This window comes from Mus caroli, unplaced genomic scaffold (assembly GCF_978045245.1).
Source record: "Mus caroli unplaced genomic scaffold, Mus_caroli_1 scaffold_19, whole genome shotgun sequence".
Taxonomy (NCBI): domain Eukaryota; kingdom Metazoa; phylum Chordata; class Mammalia; order Rodentia; family Muridae; genus Mus; species Mus caroli.
The window spans coordinates 35,831,329-35,853,542 of record NW_028227274.1 but is presented as its reverse complement, the minus strand read 5'-3'; the positions used below and the strand labels follow the sequence as shown (position 1 = coordinate 35,853,542).

Below are 22,214 nucleotides of genomic sequence, written 5' to 3'. Positions count from 1 at the left end.
GCATCTTCTTGATTCAAAACAGATGTGAGAGGGCCCAGTTCACTGAAGGCAGGTGGTCCTGGGAACTGTAAGATAGCAAGCCACGAGAAACCAACCACAAGCGGCACACTTCCACGGCCTCTGCTGCAGTGCCTGCCTTGAGTGTTCCTGCCTGCACTTCCCTCGGTGATGGACTGTGTTGTGGAACTCTAAACAGATATAAACCCTTTACAAGCTGCTTTTGATTATGGTAGGGTTTTTTGGGTTGTGTGTGTGTGTGTGTTGAGACAAGGTTTCTCTGTGTAGCTCTGGCTGGTCTAAACTCAAAGATTCACCTGCCTCTGTCTTGTGAGTGCTGGGATTAAAGGTGTGCACCACTAGACCTGGCTTGGTCATGGTGTGTTATCACAGCAATAAACCCCTAAGACACATAAAGTTTTAATTTTTAGAATATACTCTGTGTAAGATTAGAAAATGTTTTCATAATCAGCCAATGTAAGCCCCCAAATGAAACACTAATCTACAGTAAAAGGTGCTACACAAGAGACATTTATTAATGTTCTATTGTATTTACAGTTTAATAGAGCAACCAAAGTGAACTAGCACTTGGGCAGCAAGCACATCATTCTACATTATAACAGTTGTGAAAGCAAGGAGTACGGAATGCTAGGGATCCTCTCAAAGTTCCAAACTATCTGTGTTCCTGTCCCTCTGAGAGTCTAGCCAGCTTCCAGAATAATATTTAGTATTTAATCTGAATCTTGTCTTTGCCCTTTCCATTTTATATGAACTACACAGAACTACAGAATGAAAAGGTAATTTCTGAATGTAGACTATGAAAAATTAATGCTTATTTACCAATTGAGAACATTTTTTGGTAACACTACAATGAACTTTGCACTATGGTTTTGCTTCCAGATGTTCACACACAGTACAATTAAACATATTTCTAGATTAATTTGAACAGGAAATATGGATTATGTGCAGAAATGCAGTCATAACCAAAGTTTTGGCTTTTGAGAAAACCCCTTTCAAACAGCCAGCCTTATACATAGCTTAAACTAATCTGTAATTTCAAATCGTCTTTGAGATGGAGGATGAATAAAGCAAGACTGCCCCCTACTGACTACAGGGACATGGCTCATGCTATTTAAAATGACTACAAACAATATATAAGGCATTATTAATAATACATCACAGACTTGATTGCAAGAGCTTTTTCAAACATTAACCACTAATGATTCGATGATTACAGAATTCTGCATTAACTATTAACATTTTACACCTAGGAACAAATAGAGAGAAATGATCTTTTTCAACAGTACTTTATTTTTTAAAGCAGGTGACTGTTCCTCCATTCTGGTGGTGATTCACTTCCTGCAGGTGCTCTCGCTTCTCAGGGGACTTCATCAGTGCAGGAAGCCTTTGCCAGAAAACATCTGCCAGAGAAGGACACTGAACAGTCAAATTCTAGTTAGCCTGTTAGGTTGGCTAAAAGCAAGAAGACGAGAGGCTTAGAGACACCCATTTGGCATTTCAACCCAATTTGAAGATTATTATACATGGATGTCATAGTAGCCAATAAAGTCAATTTTCAGTTCTTAACATCAAGCCCGTTCTCCAACTAAAAATAACTGGCATGCTCTCTCTAAAGATTTATTTTATGTTTATGGGTGTTTTATCTGCATGTATGTCTGTGCACTGCATGTACGTTCAGAGATCGTAAGAGGACGTTGGATACTCAGGAACTGGAGTTAAAGATGGTTTTGACCACCATGTGGGTTCTGGGAAACGGAACCCAGATCCTCTGGAGGAGCAGCCAGTGCTCTTAACCCCTGACTAACTTTCCAGTCTTGGTAATGCTCTCTCAAAAAAACAAGTCAGGGGCTGGAGAGATGGCTCAGTGGTTAAGAGCACTGACTACTCTTCCAGAGGTCCTGAGTTTAACTCCTAGCAACCACATGGTGGCTCACAACCATCTATAATGGGATCTGATGCCCTCTTCTGGTGTGTCTGAAGACAGCTACAGTGAACTCATATACATAAATCTTTAAAAAACTTTTGGGAATCAGCACTTGGGAGGCAGAGGCAGGCAGATTTCTGAGTTCAAGGCCAGCCTGGTCTACAAAGTGAGTTCCAGGACAGCCAGGGCTATACAGAGAAACCCTGTCTTGAAAAACCAAAACCAAAACCAAAAAACAAAACCAACCAACCAAAAAGAACCAAGGTATCTGGGAAGCATGTTTTTCAGAATATATGTAATTCCTAACCACCTTTTAAAAAGTATTATGACAGAAAAGTATACTTTTAAAATGTTGTCTGTGTCTACATGTGTCCCTGCCCTGTGCTGAGAACTGAATTCAGGGCCTTGAATGCTAAGCAGATGTGTATCACTGAGCCAAATCCCCAGCCCCATACATACATACATACATACATACTTATAATTCTCATGGAAATAACGGGGACGGGGACGGGGGGAGGTTTAGTAACTCTTTATTGTAGTGCCAAAAGAAGCTTACAAGTCCCAGACAATGGAACCCTGGAACTGGAGTTCCGGGTGCTTGTAAGCACCATATCAAGTGCTGGACACTAACACCGGGTCTGCAAGGGCAACAAGAGCTCTTAACTGCAGAGCCATCTCTCCAGCCCCCATAGATGAGTCTACAAGGCTCACTCCACAGCTGCTTTTGTTACCCACAAGCCAGTGTGGAGGGAGTATCTTCTCAATTGAGGTTCCTTTTCCCCAACTCTAGCGTGTGTCAAGCTGACATAAAACTGTCCAACACACTATGACTACTTCTACACACAGTTCATCTTGTGTGTTCCACATTTTGGATAGCCTAAAGAAGTCTCTACTCTTTGAGTTTTGTATTTTTAGACAGAATCTATCTCTCTCTATAGCCCTGGCTGTCCTGGAGCTATGTAGACTGGTCTGGCTTCAAAGACCTGGCTGATTCCCACCATGCCAGGTGAGAGATGTCTCTATTCCAACATTCTCTGTAAACACTAAGTTCAGTTCAGAATGAAAGGTACAATAGTGCAATAGTCTCTATGGAGTTACTTCTGAAATTCCCTACCTATGGTCTTTCTGGCACAGGTAAGCCTATACAGCTTGCTTTTTTTTGTTGTTGTTTTTTGTTTTTTTGTTTTTGTTTTTGTTTTTTCGAGGCAGGGTTTCTCTGTGTAGCCCTGGCTGTCCTGGAACTCACCCTGTAGACTAGACTGGCCTCGAACTCAGAAATCCACCTGCCTCTGCCTCCCAAGTGCTGGGATCAAAGGCGTGTGCCGCCACACCCGGCCATACAGCTTGCTTTTAACTAAGAATATTAACCACAAAAGAAGGTCAGATTCAATGAAGCTCACACAATGAGGTCTTACTGTATCTTCTAATCAAAATATCTGCTGACTAAAGAAAGCAAATATTCTACATGTCGATCTGGATAGAGAGGTTTTAGTTTTTTCAATGAACAAAGATCACTCATGCCTACAGAATCTTACCATTTCCCTCTAAGGGATTCTGAGAGTTAACTGATAAGGAAGCAATTAAATTTGTAAACACTGCTTTCAAATCCTAGTCCCTTCACCTGGGCTCAAGACTTTCTGGGCACATCTGAGTGATTTCATACCAACTACCACACAAGGCTGGGCAGAAAGCAAATAAATGCTCTGGTGTCCTCAGACAGGGCCACTCATTTACTTGTGTGCAGGTTTCCAACAACCTTTCAAGCACACCACAGAAAACCCTGCTCAAACCAGTTCCTGACCAGTTCCCACAGCACTGTCCTGAAGACTGGTGATACAAATCATGGCCTAGCAGGTTCATGACTTTCAATGTCGACCACTCAGAAATATTCCAAATTTTTTTTTTTTAAATCAAAGCTATAGAACATAATCCCAGCAAATCCCTACATTGGAAAACAGCATTATGCAGTCCCTGTCTTGGCTACTGTTTGTTGTGTACTAGAAGATGAACAAAGTATGAAATCCTCCAGCACACTCAAACCTTCCTGGCTTCTCCCTTTCCCTCCCTTCCCTTTTCAAGGAGGAGTCAAACCTTGTACACTGAGCTATACCCCCAAGCCAGTCAAATATCCTTCTACATAAAAAAAAAAAAAAAAAAATGAAGACAATACATGAGAGAGGGGTAATCTCAAGACACTGGGAAATTCACAGCTCCTATCAAATTCCTACAGGATAGTTCTGTTTGCAAGGCTGAAGTCTGAGCTGAGCTGCTGTCTGTTCTGTCCTGCACTACAACTCAGGAGACTGAAGCTCTCCTACACATAGCCAACTTCCACAAGGTAAGTTCTACTATCATTTAAGGTTTGTAACAACTACTGCACACAGCTATCACAAGGCCTTTTCTGAGCCTTCAACTGTACTGGCTTTTAAGGGTGCTCAAGGTTTTATTTTATCAAACACACAATCCCAAAAGCCCAAAGGACAAAGAATGAAGTCTGCAAAGGCATGGCCTGCCTTGTCAGGACTTTGCAGTATTCAAGCTATCTTACCCTTCAGTAGCTGCTGGTAAAAGATGGAGTTAGCCACTGAGGAAAACTGTGTGAATCAGTTCAGGGCTTAGCTCTGTTAGGTAAAAGAAAGGTCTCTCTCCTTCCCTTGGATCTGAGCTACCTCTACCAGAGTGATAAAATCTGGGTATAAACCTGAAAGCAGGCAGCAAGAAAGGTCCAAGGACTAATTTTAAGAGATGGATACTTTAGTCGGCTTGTTAGTAGTGCAAGCAAGAGGGCCTGTTCCTGACGTACCTGCTGACTTCCCTCAGGGCGTTCTGGGGCTCTGTGAGATTAGGGAAGAAGGAGGAGGCCGGATGGGCTCAATCATGCTATCAATGCCCTACCCCCAGCCCCCATTACTACTGAGACCCTTGCCTGTATGTTGCCAAAATACTTCTCTTCTTCCCCTTTGCCCTCATCAACAGTTTTTTGCAGACACCACCCCTCCAATAAAAAAGGGGGAAAGCCAGGTCTTTTTTTTAATGGCCTCCTTACAATTTATGTACCCCCATCAGAGTCTCACTCTAAACTCTGCAACACATCTCATGATCCTAACAGCAAAGGAACACAGCCCCCCACCCCTCCTCCAATACCTTTAATAAATAAAGAGAACTCTGGTCCTGGGGAGATTTGAGAAAGTTTCTGGCATCTTCCGAACTTTTGCGTAATTGATAAATCCTCTGAGAAACAGGAGAAAGCCTAATTGAAAAGAGAAAAGTCAAGAATGATCTTCTAATTTCTACATTAAGTCCCTTCCCCAGAACGTGCCCCATTGTAACAGGAATGTGACATTTTCCTGCTGAAGCCTACTAACACGGGCAGTTTCCCCCCAACATCTCCAAAGGACTGTTTCATCAAATTATCCAATGGCATATTCTCCATAGGAAGGCAAAATCTCAAGTGCACAGGATCTAACTCTGTGCATAGGATCTAACTTGTCTCAAAAGGAAATGGAATGTAAAATGGGACCACACATTTACATCTGGAGGCCTCACTGAGAAGCCTATAGAAATCTCCCTGCTGAGTCCCCAAACGACATCCACACAATTGACTCCAAAAGGAGGGATTACAAATGGGTTTTGTTGTTTGTTTTCTGAAATACTGCCCTAGTATACAGACTGGTCTCCAACTTGCTGTGTGGGAAAGACTGGCCTTGAACTCCTAATTTTCTTGTCTCCATCCCTGTACTTTTCTGGGATTACAGGCACACACCACTAGAATTCTGCTTTTCTCAAGCGTAATTCTAATCTTTTCTGTTATTTCATTTTCTGCCAACAGTACTTAACATTGTCCACTAGATGTCAGCATACACTTATGTAGAACTCCAGTTTTCTTGCCCACCTGGGTTTTTCTAGTAGTCCAGGAAGTCGTCCTAACTGTCCTGGAACTTGCTCTGTAGACCAAACTGGTCTTGAACTCACAGAGATCTGTCTTTGCCTCCTAAGTGTTAGGATTAAAGGCGTGAGCCATCACTACCAGGCCCCAGTTTTCTACTGGTAAAGGTGGTGTGACAGTGGCAGACTCATTTACCCTTGAGTGATGATGAAAACACACTCTCAACCCTCTTTCAGTTAACACCATTTCAATACCATTACTGAGATACCATCTACAGCTATCAAGTTCACTACATACAATGCTGGTTTAAATGTAGTCACTGACTTGTAGGACAACAACAGTCTGATTTGGGGGCAGTGACAAGCATGCACTCAGCAGCTCCTCCTCATTTGCTCCCCTCCTCCTCTTTCCCAGCCCCAGGTAATCATTAGTCTACTCAGCTTTCAAGAATTTTGACATAGACTCCGTGGTTAATTATATATATATTTTCCCTCCTTTCTTTGGTAAAACCCAAGAGTTATCTGTGTTGAAGCTGATGACTATCATTCAGTCGGACACCAAAAGCACAGAAATACAGCATAGCTAACCCTCACATGCTGGTTCTCCTGAAGGGGAAGCACCATCACTAGAATGGAGGGACCAGCAGCACCATGTCGGGGGATGCATTTGCTAAATATTTTAACTGCTGAGAAAAGGATAAAATGTTAGGATATTTATGTAAAATATCTTGATTTTAAAATGTTGCCAACTAATTTAAAACAACTTTAAAAATAACAGGGGTAAGTGGGGCATGGTGGCACACATCTTTAATCCCAGCATGCAGGAGGCAGAGGGAGGCCAACCTGGCCATAGAGTGAATTCCAGGACAGCTAGGGCTACACAGAGAAACCCTGTTTCAGAAAAACCAAAATAACAACAACAAGGACAAGAACAACTGGGTTAAACAAACTACTAGTGTAGGCTAGCTGTAACTCCTGAGCTACCAGCTTGGGTCTCTGTTCTGCACAGATACCTACAGATACTGCCAAAGAGACTCAAAGAGAGGGTGCAAACACACATTTTAAATAGAGGTACAAACACACATAGGCACACAAAGCTGAGCCACTCTCCCCACCCCCTTGCTTGGTGGCCCACAACCATCTGCAATGGGATCGATGCCCTCTTCTAGTGTGTCTCAAGACAACTATAGTGTACTCCTATACATAAATAAATAAATCTTTAAAAAATAATAAAATATCAATCTTCCATGAAACACTGATACAGAAATCAAACTGTTAAATTTCTTTAATATATACTGCAAACAAGCCATCTGAAAAGGCCTCCTGCCTCTCCTTTGATCCATCTGGAATTCAGTTGACCTTTAAAGTCAGTAGGTGATCAGCCTTACTCCTCATCTCTTTCAAATGGTGCTAGGGATTAAAGCCACCAGGACTGAGCATGCGAGGCCAGTGTCCTAGGCCACTGAGCATACCACTCAACCCAGCCTTTCTCTCAGAGTCCACCTGAGAAAATAAACAAGCCAACATATTATTTCTCCTGAGCCAATCATTTTTATAGAACTTGTGGAAATCAAGACAGGGGGAACTTGCCCCTTTCTCGTCCTGGAATCATTAGACTCCAGTGAGCAAGAGTAGCCAGTGCTGCAGTACAGGAGGGCAGAGGACGATACCATGGATGACTTGCATTTTCTGAGATGCAGGGTTAGCAGTGCACGGATCTGGTGACTAAGAAAGGCAGGCCTCAACTCTCAAGTCCTCGCTGGGCTTAGGTGTTAGGCTGAGCTAGCCAGACTCACTAGCAGCAATCCTACCAACAGCTTTGCCAGAGGATCCAAGAAGGCGTGTGGAGCAGGAGCTAGACACGAGCATGTACACTCAGGAGGCAGAGGCAAGATCAAGCAAGCTTAATGACTTCCTGATCAGCCAGTGATAGGGTACACAGCAAGACCTTGTCTCAAAAACAAAACAAGTTGACAGTCCAATTATGAATCTGACAACCAGGCATGGTGGTGCATTCCTATAATCCAGGACTTGAGAGGTCTGGCAGGAAGATAAATTCTAGGTCATCTTCAGCTACATAGAAAGGTCAAGGCTAGTCTGGCCTACATTGGGACTTTGCTAAAAAGAAGAAAAAAAAAAAAGAAAAAAGAAAAAAGAAAAAAAGAATTAAAAAAAGAAAAGAAAAACAAAACAAAAAACAAGGCCAGGTATAGTTGCACAAGCCTTTAATGCCAGCATCTGGAAGGCAGAGGCATTCAGATCTTGAGTTTGAGACTTGCTGATCTACAGAGTGAGTTCTAGAATAGACAGGGCTACACAGAGAAACCCTGTCTCAAAATAACCAACCAACCAACCAACCAACCAAATGAATGAAGGTCTAACCCAGGAAGGATTTTTGGCAATAACCAAGAGTCACATCATAAGTGGCAAGTTTTGAGCAGGACATTAGCAGGACAGAGCTGTGATGATGTCACAGACATCTAGTGTCAATCACATCTTTCTTTTTGAAACTTTGCTTTTAATGACATGTATGTCTGTGTTGGGGTACAAGCAGGTGCTCTCACAGTCACACATGGGTCCCCTGCAAAAACACTATGAACTTTTAATCACTAAACCATTTTTAAAAGCTGGGTGGCTCTGCTATTGCTTTGCAGATGTGACAGCAGTGATAAGATGGTTTCTGTAGGGGCTGGAGAGACGGCTCAGTTGTTAAGAGCACTGACTGTTCTTCCAGAAGTCCTGAGTTCAATTCCCAACAATCACATGATGGCTCACAACCATCCGTATGGGATCAGATGCCCTCTTCTGGTGTGTCTGAAGAGTGACAGTGTACTCATATAGGTGAAGGATGGTCTCTGTAATTTTATCTTATCTTTATATTATATCTTTATAAATAACAAAGCCACATTAAAATAATTCATCCCAATACAAATTTCCTCACTTTAATGATTAGGAAGAAAAGAATTTAAAGTAAATAAGAAAAATAAAAATTGTAAGTAATCTGGAGATTGACTGCCCTTGTGTGCATGCACACAAATGTGTGTATGCATTATGTATGTGTGTATTTATGTATGTATAGGGCTATGGTGGGTTTTTGTCTGCTTGTTTTTGTCTGTTTGTTTGAGACAGGGTTTCTTTGTGCAGTCTTAGTTGTCCTGGAACTTGCTCTCAAGACCAGACTGGTCTCGAACTCACAGAGCTCTGCCTGCTCCTGCCTACCAAGTACTGGGATTAAAATTGCGTGCCACTCTCACCCAGTACTAGTTTCAAATCTTCCTTTCACTGCAAAGTAAGTCTTCTTATCAATGGTGAACTGCAGAATTCTGGGAACCCCATAATTTCACAATTATTGGAATTAGAACTATATATACATTTTCTGTGGTCTACTAACAGATCTAACAAAAGATGGCTCACATACATACATTTTAATACAATCAGTTACAGTACACTTATAATAAACCTGGAGTTGAGTCTGCAAACCCTCTGTGGCAGTAACTCACAAGTAGAAAAAAAGCTACACTGTAGCATCATCAGTATGCCCCATTGATGACAAATAAGGGCACTAGAGAAGCATTCACAGCTTCTACTAACATGTATGCTACTCATACCAGCTAGCCAGTAAGAAACAACATCTGGCCAGGCGTGGTGGCACACGCCTTTAATCCCAGCACTTGGGAGGCAGAGGCAGGCGGATCTCTGAGTTCGAGGCCAGCCTGGTCTACAGAGTGAGTTCCAGGTCAGCCAGGACTACACAGAGAAACCCTGTCTCGAAAAACCAGAAAAAAAAAAAAAAAAAAAAAAGAAACAACATCTGAAAACTGCATTTTAAATTGATGGTTAATATTATACAGTGAGATGAGGCTTTGTTAAAGTAATTTTAGATGTCTAATTTAAGACATTTAAAACATTTTAAAGATAATTTTAAATTTCATTTTCTTATGTTAAAAGCACTTACCTAAAACCAAGAACACCCACCAGAGCCAGTATTGGCCATCAAAGTATCCAGGGAAATAGGTGGAAAACTGAAAGAAGAAGAAGAAGAAGAAAAAAGGCAAAGACTTTATTCACCCTAACAGAACAATTTCATATACTAATTTAGGGGCATATAAAACACCAATGCCATCAAGACCATATACAGGTATTTAAAAAATTTATTTATATAACGTGCCATATTTTACATAAGTGTACACACACACACACACAGAGGTGCCTGAAGAGTTTGGAAGAGAACATCGGATTCCCCTAGAATTAAAAGTAATAATTGGGGGCAGAAAGATGATGGCTCAGCAGTTAAGAGCGGGACTTGTTTTGATGGGGAATAGAAACTTCCTCAAATTTTTTTGACTTGGTAAGAAGCCACTCTGAGCTTGGTTTTTTGGACACCTAATAATGTAAGATCAGTCTTTCTAATAATCTACAGTTTTTTTGGCCATTTAGTAAAAAATTTAGTGTTTAATAGATTTGTAATTTATTTTACTTTTTTTTGGTGGTCCTGGTGTCCAGAGTCTAAGAATTAAAGCAGTATTCCCTTTTTGTCCATGGGAGATAGCCTCTGAGACACTCATGAATGGTTGAAATGGCAGATAAGTTCAAAGCCTATGTATATGCATATACAATCTTTCTGTACATATGGACCTTTGATAAAGTTTGATTTATGAATTAAGTACATTAAGAGATTAATGATAACTGCCATAGAAATGACTAACAATATACTGTGATAAGTTATACAAACTTGGTTCTTAAAAAAAAAAATCTTGCCGGGCGTAGTGGTGCACGCCTTTAATCCCGAGTGGTGTACTCGGGAGGCAGAGGCAGGCGGACTTCTGAGTTCAAGGCCAGCCTGGTCTACAAAGTGAGTTCCAGGACAGCCAGGGCTATACAGAGAAACCCTGTCTCGAAAAAACCAAAAAAAAAAAAAAAAAAAAAACCCAAAACAAAAAAAGACAACTTCTCTTGGACTTGGGCCTTAAAGTCCATGGATTTTGACTCTTTCTTATTTTCCCTAAAGTCCATGTTTTTAGATGAATATAAATTAGCTATCCAGGGAAAAGCCCACAATTATCTAATTTTCAAAAGATTTTGGATTCCTAAAATAGCCAATGAATTCTTTAGAACTGCTTTGAAAAACTGCAATGACCAATTAACATCCATTAATGTGTGTGCTGTTTATGTGTAGTATGTGTGCATGATGAAACATGTCCCTGTGCCCTGTCTGACACACACAGAAGCCAGAGCAGGACATCAGGTGTCTTCTAGCACTCTTCACCTAATCTCCTCGAGACAAGGTCTCACTAAAGGAGACACTTGTCTATTGGACGAGACTGGCTCTGGACAGTGGGGTCTGGGATCTGCCCACCTCCATATCCAGCGCTGTGGAGGTTACAGACTTGTACAGTTATCCTCACCTTTTTATGTGAGTGGAAGAGACTCGAACTGAGGTCCTCACAAGTGCTCATACCACTGAACCACCTTCCTAGGCACAGTATGACGATTTATAATAATCTGGCTTTGTCAGCCAGGTTGACAATGACAACAAACTCATCTGAAGACAATGGATACTTGTTTTGTTTGTAGACCGGATTTTTCTGTATAGCCCTAGCTGGCCTGAAACTCACTAGATAACTAGGCTGGCCATGAATTCACAGATACACCCCCCTCTGCTGAGATTTTAGGTGTGGGTCGCCCATGGCAGCTAAGTATACTTTATTGAACCCACCAGTGGATCTGAATCAACATCTAAGCTTTCTATTTTTGTTTTCGAGACAGGGCTTCTCTATGTAGCCCTGGCTATCCTGGAACTCACTCTGTAGACCAGGCTGGCCTTAAATTCACAGAGATCCACCTGCCTCTGCCTCCTGAGTGCTGGGATTAAAGGCATGTGTCATTACCACCAGGAAACATCTGAACTTTGAAAGTATACCTTGTATTAGATAGTGAACATGCACAGCAGCTCCAGCAAGATCAGGCACTTCATTCATCAAGGAGTACCCTGTGAACACCAGGGATGGCTAGAGCCCTGAGCTCAGAGACTGAGCATAAGCATATCCTGGGCTCATTAAAGAAATTCGACAAACTCAGGCCAAGCATCTTATGGACCTTGGCTCCCTCTTTGAAACCATTTTATATAGCTGTATGGCCTTGAACAAATTAAAGCTAGTTTGTTTTGCTTTTTAAAGACCCTAGATGTTCTAGAATTTAAAGTAGTTTATGCAATTTCACTTGGGTGTTCCTATATCAAAGACACATATTTCTATAATTTTACTAAAAGAAATTCCCTATGGAACAGTAGATATTTCTGTATAGCTTCAATCCAAAAGAAAAAAAGAGGGAAAGATAGAGAAAGTCTTGGGATTAAAATTTTAAGAGAATTAACGTGCAGAATGCCTACTTTTGTGAGACAGCACAGAAATACTCTTTGTGTCATCAAAACTCCAGACTATACACATTCATTAGCATATTTTAAGCATCAAAACAGCTTGTCAGATAGACCACCTACTTGAATCTGAACATGAAATATGGAGACAGGAACTGTGTGCAATTGATTTTAGCTTTATCGTGGAACCAGAAAAAAGACCAAAAAAATTTGAGATAATGAAAGGTGAAAATGAAAACATTCAAAGTCATTCTAATTACTGCCTCTCTTCACAATCTATGTTCTCTGCTATGCAACTTACCCTGACAATAAGGATCCACTTAATTAGAGAAAGACCAAATCCTGAGATGGCCCCATACCTTCCCGCAGCTGAGGTGGTCAGGCAAAAAGACAAGAAAAACCCAATCCAGTTGAAGAGGAATGCCACTGTAAGAGTGGAGGGAAAAGATATGTTAGCCCAGAACAGGAGTGTGCTCTGCAGCAGCCTCTGCTTGTGTGGCTTCCCGCTCCTTGACAACCTATCTCTGCCTCCCCACAAGCACCCTGTCTTCCATCTGAGTCTTACGCTTTATCCTCCAAGGGTGCTGCTGTTGGTGCCCAACAACCTGTTCCTGTCTTTGCTGCCATACGGGCTAGTAAGTAAACTAAACGCGCTGGAAATTAAACTGGAGCCCCGGAGGAATGTGATGCAAGTTTCTCATCCTCCTGCTCTGTTTCTGACAGTTCTTAGCATCACTTCTTTTGCACTGCGTTTTTCTGTGCTTTTAACAGAGTAAATAAAAAAGTGCTCACTGCTAAGTGAGGTGCATAAAAACATAAATATAAGACAGCATTACAAGTGGGAAACCAGATTGACTTTGCTCTCTCAGGAAAACAGAAGCTTCAGGACCAAACCCATCAAAGCCGCTGCACTCCTCCTCCAGCCTTGGATGTGAGCAGGGGTGACAGCAGTGCACCTGTGGGCCTGGAAGGTTAGACTTGGCCTGTGTACAAATGCAACACCCATAACTGCTTTAGTCATACTTTCCATCGATGAACTCAGAGCACGCAGGTTTGTAGGAGTGTATAGCCTGGTGTGTACATACTTACTGAAAAACGTTAACATAAAAATCCCATCGTTTCCTATCCTCAGCTGGTCAGTATCATCAAAATCATCCCGGCCCACAAAATCTTCATCCTAATTGAAGGAAAAAGAATAAGGCAAAGTCATAATGAGTTATTTCTAGACAAATGACATCAGGAAAAATACAAGGAACGAATACAAGAATCTAGAATTGCATTTATTACTGGTTCAATTCAGAACTATAACTGTTATCACTCAGCAACTCAGAGCAGATATGAATCATTTTACTATCTTCAAAGCCTTCTAAACTAATTATTTATTTCATAGTCTAAGCTACTATTCTTATTTTTTAAATTAAATTTATTTTTATTTTATTGGTGTTTATGACCACATGTATGTCTGTGTGAGGGTGTTGGATTCCCTGAAACAGGAGTTACAGACAGTAGTGAGCTTCCATATGGGTGCTGGAAATTGAACTCTGGAAGAGCAGTGAGTGCTCTTAACCATCGAGCCATCTCTCCAGCCCCACTCTTCTTATCACTAGTTATTCTTTGTACTATAGACTAAACCTAGGTCTTCACAAATGCCAAGCCGGAACTACCATTAAGCTACATTTCTATCCACATACCAAATTCTTTCAAGAAAATCCTTCGCTAGGCTAACATCTTGAACCCCAGGACTCAAGAGGCAGAGGCAGGTAGAACTCTGATTTCTAAGCCACCCTGGTCTATACAGCAAGTTCCAGTCCTCCAAGGGGTAAATAATTAGACCCTATCTCAAGCAAGAAAAAAATCACCTACCCAGGCTCTGTTGGAGGCTGTGGAAGTTTGAATAGGTTTGGCCCCAAAGACTCATGTTTTTTAGTCTTGACCCATGGGGAGTGGCACTACTTAAAAATGTGGCCTTGTTGGAGGAAGTGTGTCACTATGGGGTTGGGAGGGAGCTTTGAGGTCTCCTCCCATGCTCAGGCTCTGCCCAGTGCGGAAGACAGACTCCTCCTGGCTGCCTGTGGGTCAAGATGTAGAACTCTCAGCGACTTCTCCAGCACCATGCCTGCCTGCATGCTGCATGCTTCCTGTCATGATGATAATGGACTGAACCTCTGGATCTCTAAGCCAGCCCCAAATAAATGTTTTTGCCTTTGTAAGAGTTGCCTTGGTCATGGTATCTCTTCACAGCAATAACCCTCTAACTAAAACAGAGGCCTATACTGCCAGGAATATAGAGCCCATTGAAGAGGTAACACTGGTAGTTCAAGTGCTTCCTGAGGCTGAACCAAGGGGCAAGGACAGAATGCTCGTCCATGTCCAGTACTTGGCTATCCAATGCTCAGCAACACATGTTTGCACTGGAATACAGAATTGACAACTCAGTCCTTACTGACAGATAGGATCTGTCCATTAGAATCTGAAAAGACAATTATTATTACTACAGTCTAGAAGGAGCATGGCCCTGGCTAACACTAAGTAGAGACTATGTATTAAATAATTTGAAAGTAACTTGGATACCTCAAAGTAAAACTCAACACACTTTTACATAGCTCAGTAAGGGTTTCTCAAATGGAAGCAAAATGTCTTTGGGGGCAAATAGAGCTTGAAGATCCATAACAAATGCTACAGGTGTTTTCTCTGGAGACTGGGACCTATATAGGGACATTGGCAGTGGCCACTTTCTTTGTAATTTAATAAATTTCCTCCACTGCTGGAAAACTTTATGATACATAATTTGCTTTATACTTTTAAAAATTAGCAAGTATCTAATACTCTGACTTATTAATATTAATAGAATGTGATTCAAAATTGAGACTAGTTCTGTTTTAGTATTTATTTTGCATAATTACTCAAAGATCTACTGCAAGGATAACTTAGGTAGCTTCTGAGAGCACTGTCTGTGTCTCCAGTTTTCCTTCGTATCCTCTGTATACCCCATGACTCCTTCTATCACTGCTCAAAGTACCACTAGTTCTTTCCATATTCCTTCGTATCCTCTGTATACCCCATGACTCCCTCTATCACTGCTCAAAGTACCACTAGTTCTTTCCATATTCTTGTTCACAATTTGAAGAGTCTCCCTAAGCTGCACTCCAGTTGCAAATGTCTTGACTTATTGTTCCAAGGATACAAGAACTGACAGTTCTGGTCACTTCTCCAGACTCCCCTCACAAACTCCTTGCTCACATAAAACTCTTCTATCCACAAACCCCCTAGTTAAACAAATGTATGTTATAGGCTTTTTATCTATCAAAACTCTAGGTTATCTACAAACCCAATCTTCTATGATCATCTAGTAAAAAGACACAGCTCTTGATGTCTACAGCTCATGTGCAGTATAGGTTTGCTTATTTGGGAGCCTTTTACCTAAGCTGGATGGTTGTTTGTTTGCTTGTTTTTGTTTTTGGTTTTTTTTTGGGGGGGGGGGGGTTCGAGACAGGGTTTCTCTGTGTAGCCCTGGCTGTTCTGGAACTCACTCTGTAGACCAGGCTGGCCTCGAACTCAGAAATCCACCTGCCTCTGCCTCCCGAGTGCTGGGATTAAAGGCGTGTGCCACCACGCCCAGCTCCTAAACTGGATGTTAAGCTCCATGCAAACAAATCTCCTTACCTATCCACTGCAAAATATATTCCACCCTATATAAAGGTACCTTTATATATTTACCTTTAAGAAGTTCCTAAGCATGCACACTTGTCTAAAGAATTTTAAGTGTTCAGTACTTAATCTGAGCTAATTTCTATACTGATCTATTCACCAGAGATTCCAACAGGTCTTCAGAGTGCAGTGACAAACTTTCATGAAAAAGATGAAGGAGCCCTAGCTCTCAGTGGAACACTGGGCAGAAGTTAGCACTATTAAAAGTGCTAGCTAGACTAAAGAGGGAACACTTCTTTTGCTGACCTAGCAGAGACACTGCTGTGGCTGGCACAAAAGTAAGATGCAGTGACAGGCATAAACAGAATCCTTCCCTTGCTTGAAAGACCTGCTGTAATTGGTGCAAACACCTTCACTGGCTATATAAGTAGGTTGTCTGGGTCTACTTGGTAAGTTGGCTAGGAGGCAAACTCTTCTGGCTGCTTCCTCAGTCTACAATGTCAGACCCAATAAAAGGATTCTCACTTGGTCTTTACTTGTCTACTTTTAGAGCTAAGGGTCCCAGGCTGCACAAGAGCAGAGTGCTAGAAGGTGCTGCTTCCACTTGCTGAGTACCTGCTTATCTTTGATTCCTTCCTTCCAGCATCCCATGCATTTCAGGCTGGCTATGAACTCAGGATGCAGCTGAGTATGACCTAAAATGTGTAATCCTCCTGATTACACGTATGTGCCACCATATTTGATGTATGTTGTGCTAGGGATCAAACCTGTGGTTCTGTACATGCTAGACAAGCACTCTACCAACTGAACTACACCCCAACTCCTATCTGCATCAATCTTAAATCTGCTAGCTTCCATCTCCAGCAAGCTGGGAGGAATCTGAACTTACAAATGGCATAATCTGGAATGTTTGAGGTACAATGTTTACTGGGATGACGCTAGGTCTCATGAGTTTAATTCAGTGATTTTCTGCCTAGTGCACCATATTCAGGGGGAAAAATGCTTATTATTCCAAAAGAAAATACATATGCTTAAAATCAGCAGTAATCAAGACAAGTCTATTAACTTAATAGTGGGATAATGAAAATAATTGAGTTCCAACTAAGCAGCCCCACAACGCAGGTAAGGAAAGTGCTTACTCGTCCAGGAACCAGAGGGATCGTAGCCTCAGTCTTGGTTCTCTCAGCCTCGTCATAACTGGGCAGGGTTGTAGCCACATTATACGATGGGGGCTTTGGAAATCCAGATTCATCTTTGTAGTCAAAATATGCTGCAAAAAAGGAAATAACAAAATCTATCTGAAGCAAAAGATATTTATAAATGAATGTAACACTCAGGATAATTTTAAAGTGTATATTTAAAAGCCAAATTCACCACACCTTTAATCCTAGCACTCAGGAGGCAAAGGTACATGGATCTCGGAGTTCAAGGGCAGCCTAGTCTACAGAGCAAGTTCCAATCCAGCCAAGACTACACAGTGAGACTCTGTTTATAAATTATCAAACAAACAAGTAAATATAAAATAAAATAAAACCTCACTTTACACCTTTATTCTCAATTGTTTTGGATCACTATTAATTAAACAGGCATTTACTTCTGTGGAACTGGGAATCAAACTCAGGGCCTTGTGCACTGTAGGCAAGAACTATACTACTGAGCTGTAGCTCCAGCCCTCTTTTCACTTTTTACTTTGCCCACGCTATTCTTGAACTTAGAACCTTCCTGTCCCAGACTCCTAAGTGACCACTAAACCTGATAATTTAAATAGTTAAGGAAAAAAACACGTAGGCAAACGTGTTACCTGAGCCAGCATGCTAGCACATGCCTGTGATCCCAGACATTTGGGATATGAATGATACAGGGTCACAAGCTCTAGTCCAGCTTAGGCAACATAGCAAGATCTCCTATCAAAGGGTTAAAAAGCCTTCATATGTGCACTAAGATCTATACTGTGGTTACTCTTATTAACAAATTAACAAACTTAATATCCATGTGCTCTTGTTCTCACACTCATGTTTTTACTTTACATTGTTCTCTGATGTGCTGAGGTAACTAATTTGGTTATAAAATAATTCTCTCTGTGAAATCTTCATTTCTTCTTCTGAACAGTGTATTTCTAGCTCACCAACTACTCTTACAAAGATTTACCATAACAGAAAAGATGTATTTATAAGATTAACTTCTAGGGGGCTGGCGAGATGGTGCAGCAAGTAAGATCACTGACTGCTCTTCCAAAGGTCCTGAGTTCAAATCCCAGCAACCACATGGTGGCTCACAACCATCTGTAATAGGATCTGATGCCCTCTTCTGATGTATCTGAAGTCAGCTACAATGTACTTATGTATAATAAAGAAATCTTTTTTTAAAATTAACTTCTAAATAATTTTTTTTAACTTTTGAAAAAAGAAAATCCTGTAGTCCACCTCCCATTTTTCTTTCTTTCTTTTTTTTCCTTTAGTTATAAATTAACTTTTCTGTTAAATTTTTTCTTTGAACAAGATCTTGCTGTGTAACCCAGGCTGGCCTCAAACTACCATTGCTCTGCCTTGACTTCCAAAGTACTGCTATTAGGGGTGTGAGCTAATTGTAGCCAGTAAGTTTAACATTTTTACTGTAATGCATTACTGAAACTATAGCTCATCAATGCCCCTCGCTAACAGAAAATAGAGAGGAAACAATAATCTCCCTCTTCTTTCCCTCATATTTCTCCTCGTCTTTAACAGGATCTAGCCATAGATAGGAAGTCTGTACTCACACTGTCTCCAGTCTCAGCCTTCCAAGGGCTATTACAGGCATGCGCCATCATGCCCAGTGTTCAGGTGCTGGGTGTGGTGGCACAACCCTGTAATCCTAACACTTACCATCTAGGTAGAGGCAGGAAAACTAGGAGTTCAAGATCATTCTCCCTATACCTAGTTAATGAAGATAATAACCTGGTCTATGAGAGACCCTTTCTCAAAACAAAACAAAAATTTAATATCCATTAAAAAAAAAAACAAATTTCCTTATTTTGGTCACAAATGTCTATAAGATATCCACTAGTATGACCCAGGCTCTAACAGTCCGGTGACAGAGCACCTGCCTCATATATACAGGACCCTAATTTCAGCCTCCAGTATTGCAAGCAAACGCCCAAAGAAAACATAGTCACTGGTAAATTATTTATTCAACGCTTTCTCCCTCATGATTAGAGAACAAAGGGCTGAAGAGACAGCTCAGAAGTTACAAGTGCTTCCTGCCACTCCAGAGGCCTCCAGCTTAGCTCCCAGAGCCCCCACTGGGAAGCTCACCTCTTGTAACTCCAGCCCCAGGGGATCCCAGGCCCTTTTCTGGCCTCTGCTAGTACCCACACAAACATGGCATATATACACATACGTGTTTATATAAATTTGAAAAAAAAGTAAGGATATACAGTTACTGTATATGTACCTGAATATACCAACAACAAACAAAATCTCAATAAATGGGGGAGAGGGGGTGTTTGGCCATGTTCCCAAGTTGGAAGGCATTACACAGATACCAACTTTTGTGTGTATGTGTGTCTGTGGTATATGCACATATGTTTGTGGTGAACACTTGTGTCTAAGCATACTCACATATGGGGACACTGTCTATCTTACTCTATTTCTTTCTCCCAGCTCCATTTTATGTGTGGGCTTATGAGGGAGAGGGTATTTGGTGTACCATGTGTGCTTATGTACAAGCTCATGTGCGTGTACATACATGGAGACCCGAGGTTAACAACGGACACCTTCCTCTATCACTCTATAGTTTTTGAAACAAGGTTTCTTTCTTTCTTTTTTTTTTTAGAGATTTATTTATTTATTATATGTAAGTACACTGTAGTTGTCTTCAGACACTCCAGAAGAGGGCGTCAGATCTTGTTACGGATGGTTGTGAGCCACCATATGGTTGCTGGGAATTGAACTCAGGACCTTTGGAAGAGCAGTCAGTGCTCTTAACTGCTGAGCCATCTCACCAGCCCCTGAAACAAGGTTTCTTAAGTGAATTTGGAGCTCAGCAATTGGCTGGACTAGCTGGCCAGAGAGTTCCTGAAATCCATCTATCTCTAGCCACTAGCATTACAGTTAGGGATATATACGAAATCCTGTCTCAAACTCAAACTTACTCTGTCTCTGTGTCTGTCTGTCTCTCTCTCACACACACACATCCTTCACAACTGATAATGACCCCACTATCTAATTGGAGATTATATCTAGTTATATCTACCAGAGATTATATCTAGTTATAATCCTTATGTCAAAAGGAAAATCTTTAGAAAGAAGATTAATAAGGTAGAAGTATTTGAGAAAGAATATCTAAACCGGTTAAGAGTTGGAAGCAGGAGGGTCAGGAGTTAGGGCGAGCCCCAGCTACACAGAGTTGCTTGTAAGGGTTATGAGAGCCTGCCTCAATAAACAAAACCAACTCCTCCAAAACCAAAAGAATTCACAACTACAGAGGGTAGATATTCAAATGTTCACCAGGAAAGGAATGATTTTGGGTAGCAAAACATAAAAGGACTTTTGATGGTGAATGAAACAATGAATCTAAACTCTTATTAATGAGGTGGGTAATATTCATGATCACAGTCTTGTAATCCAGGCTGAGGAACAAACCCAGGCCCTCATACATGGCAAGCAAGCACTCTACCATTGAGCTATACTCCCATTCTCTTGGTGACCTAGTCTTAGGCCAATCCCATGACATAATCTACAGTTCTCCAATCCCATGACATAATCTACAGTTCTTCCAAAGTCTGAAACTTGGCAGGGTACGTTTCAGGAGCTCACAGATAAGAGAACCATAACTACTATAAGGGACTTGAAATGCAAGCAGATCAAGATCAGTGCTTAGAAACTAAAGCCAGACTAGAGGTAAGATGCTGACCTATGGTCCACACAATTAAAATGGTGGCTTTAAGACCCCAGCCTACTAATGGAATCAACCAACTATCAACAGCCTTCCCAAGATCCCAAATAAAAAGATGGTAAGGCTGTTAAGGCTTTACAAAGCCTTCAATTTGTCTTCAATTTGCTTATGCTGAAGTAGAGGCTGGGGTTCATCAGTGGCACATGACTCTATCTGCCACTCTGCCACAATCCTGCTTTATAAAATATGGAAGTGGCTCTATTCAAACTGGTGGACTGGAGCCGAAGCAATAGCTCAATGACCAAGAGTACTTGTTGCTCTTGTAGAGGACCTGGGTTCGATTCCCAGCACCCACATGGTAGTTCACAACCATTTGTAGCTCCAGTTCCAGCAATTCCATAGATTCCATGCAAGCAAAATAAAATAAGATATAGAAATCTAATTTTAAAACAAAACTGGCGAACTTTGAAGGCCTACAGCAGAAGTGATTATCAGAAACTCTAGTCACTGAAAATCCTCCCACCACTGTGTTTTGTCTCACACACGAGAAGCTTCTCTAACGAAGAAATTACGAAAGCCAGGGGATCACCCAGTTCTCAGCCCTTCCTCCCTTTCTTCTTTGTGGGTTTTTTTTTTTATGTTTATGTTTATGAGTGTACTGTAGTTCAGACACACCAGATCCCATTAAGATGGTTGTAAGCCACCATGTGGTTGCTGGAAATTGAACTCAGGACCTTCGGAAGAGCAGTCAGTGCTCTTAACCACTGAGCCATCTCTCCAGCCCTTCTTTGTGTTTTTATTTTGGTTTTGTGTGTTTATTTTTGAAACAAGGTCTCATGTAGTCCAGGCTGACCTCCAACTTGCAAGGCATTTTTCCAGGGCTGAGGCTGCAGGTGTTTGACATCACAGTGTGAAACTTATTCCTCAGTTTCCCCTTCCTTTACGAGTTAGTTGGAATGAACCTGAGCTCTCCAAAAAGGCAGCATGGTAAATGGGGTTTGGGGGGTTGGCTTCCAGAGTCGTCTTTCTGCTTTGCAGAGGGTCATCTTCTCTGTGTATGTGACTTGCATTGTGTGTCTGTTTCCTCACCACTAATAAAGCCCTTTTTTACCAGCTGGAAAAAAGGAAAGGTGTGTTTATCTGTTTTTCAGAATAAGATTAACAATAACACCAGTTTTCACCTTGGCCTACAAATTAAAACTCATGGGAAGAAAACTTATGGAAAGCTGAAGGGAAGACAAACAGCAACCAACAGCTACTGGACGAGTCTATGAGTGAGTGTCAGGCAGCCCTGGCCTCAGCACTCACCTGCACTCTCTGCAGTGATGCTGCTGTATGGTGGAGGAGCATCACCTGCAGTCTGCTCAGGTTCCCCAGGCTCCTCTTCGTTCTGCAACTGAATAAAAAAAAAACAGATTATGAATACACACATAGGACAAATTCTAAAGATGCAAACCTAAAACTAGAGTAGCCTATCTGGAAGGCTGCCTGGCA

At 41.4% G+C, this 22,214-nt stretch overlaps 1 protein-coding gene across 2 annotated transcripts in view; it reads right to left on the bottom strand.

Annotated features, from left to right (window-relative positions):
* Positions 1 to 512: 512 nt before the first annotated feature.
* Ndfip1 (Nedd4 family interacting protein 1) overlaps positions 513 to 22,214 on the bottom strand; it is a 45,088-nt gene continuing 23,386 nt past the window's right edge. The window contains exons 2-8 of one of the 2 annotated variants that reach the window (XM_021150952.3): positions 22,029 to 22,116; positions 16,988 to 17,118; positions 13,290 to 13,377; positions 12,502 to 12,626; positions 9,783 to 9,849; positions 5,087 to 5,192; positions 513 to 1,434 (exon numbers count right to left, since the gene is read on the bottom strand). In XM_021150952.3, coding sequence (XP_021006611.1) covers positions 5,089 to 5,192; positions 9,783 to 9,849; positions 12,502 to 12,626; positions 13,290 to 13,377; positions 16,988 to 17,118; positions 22,029 to 22,116 — 603 coding nt within the window. In that variant the 3' untranslated portion in view covers positions 513 to 1,434; positions 5,087 to 5,088. The remainder of the gene's footprint in view (positions 1,435 to 5,086; positions 5,193 to 9,782; positions 9,850 to 12,501; positions 12,627 to 13,289; positions 13,378 to 16,987; positions 17,119 to 22,028; positions 22,117 to 22,214) is intronic. The other variant, XM_029471854.2, reaches the window with a different exon arrangement.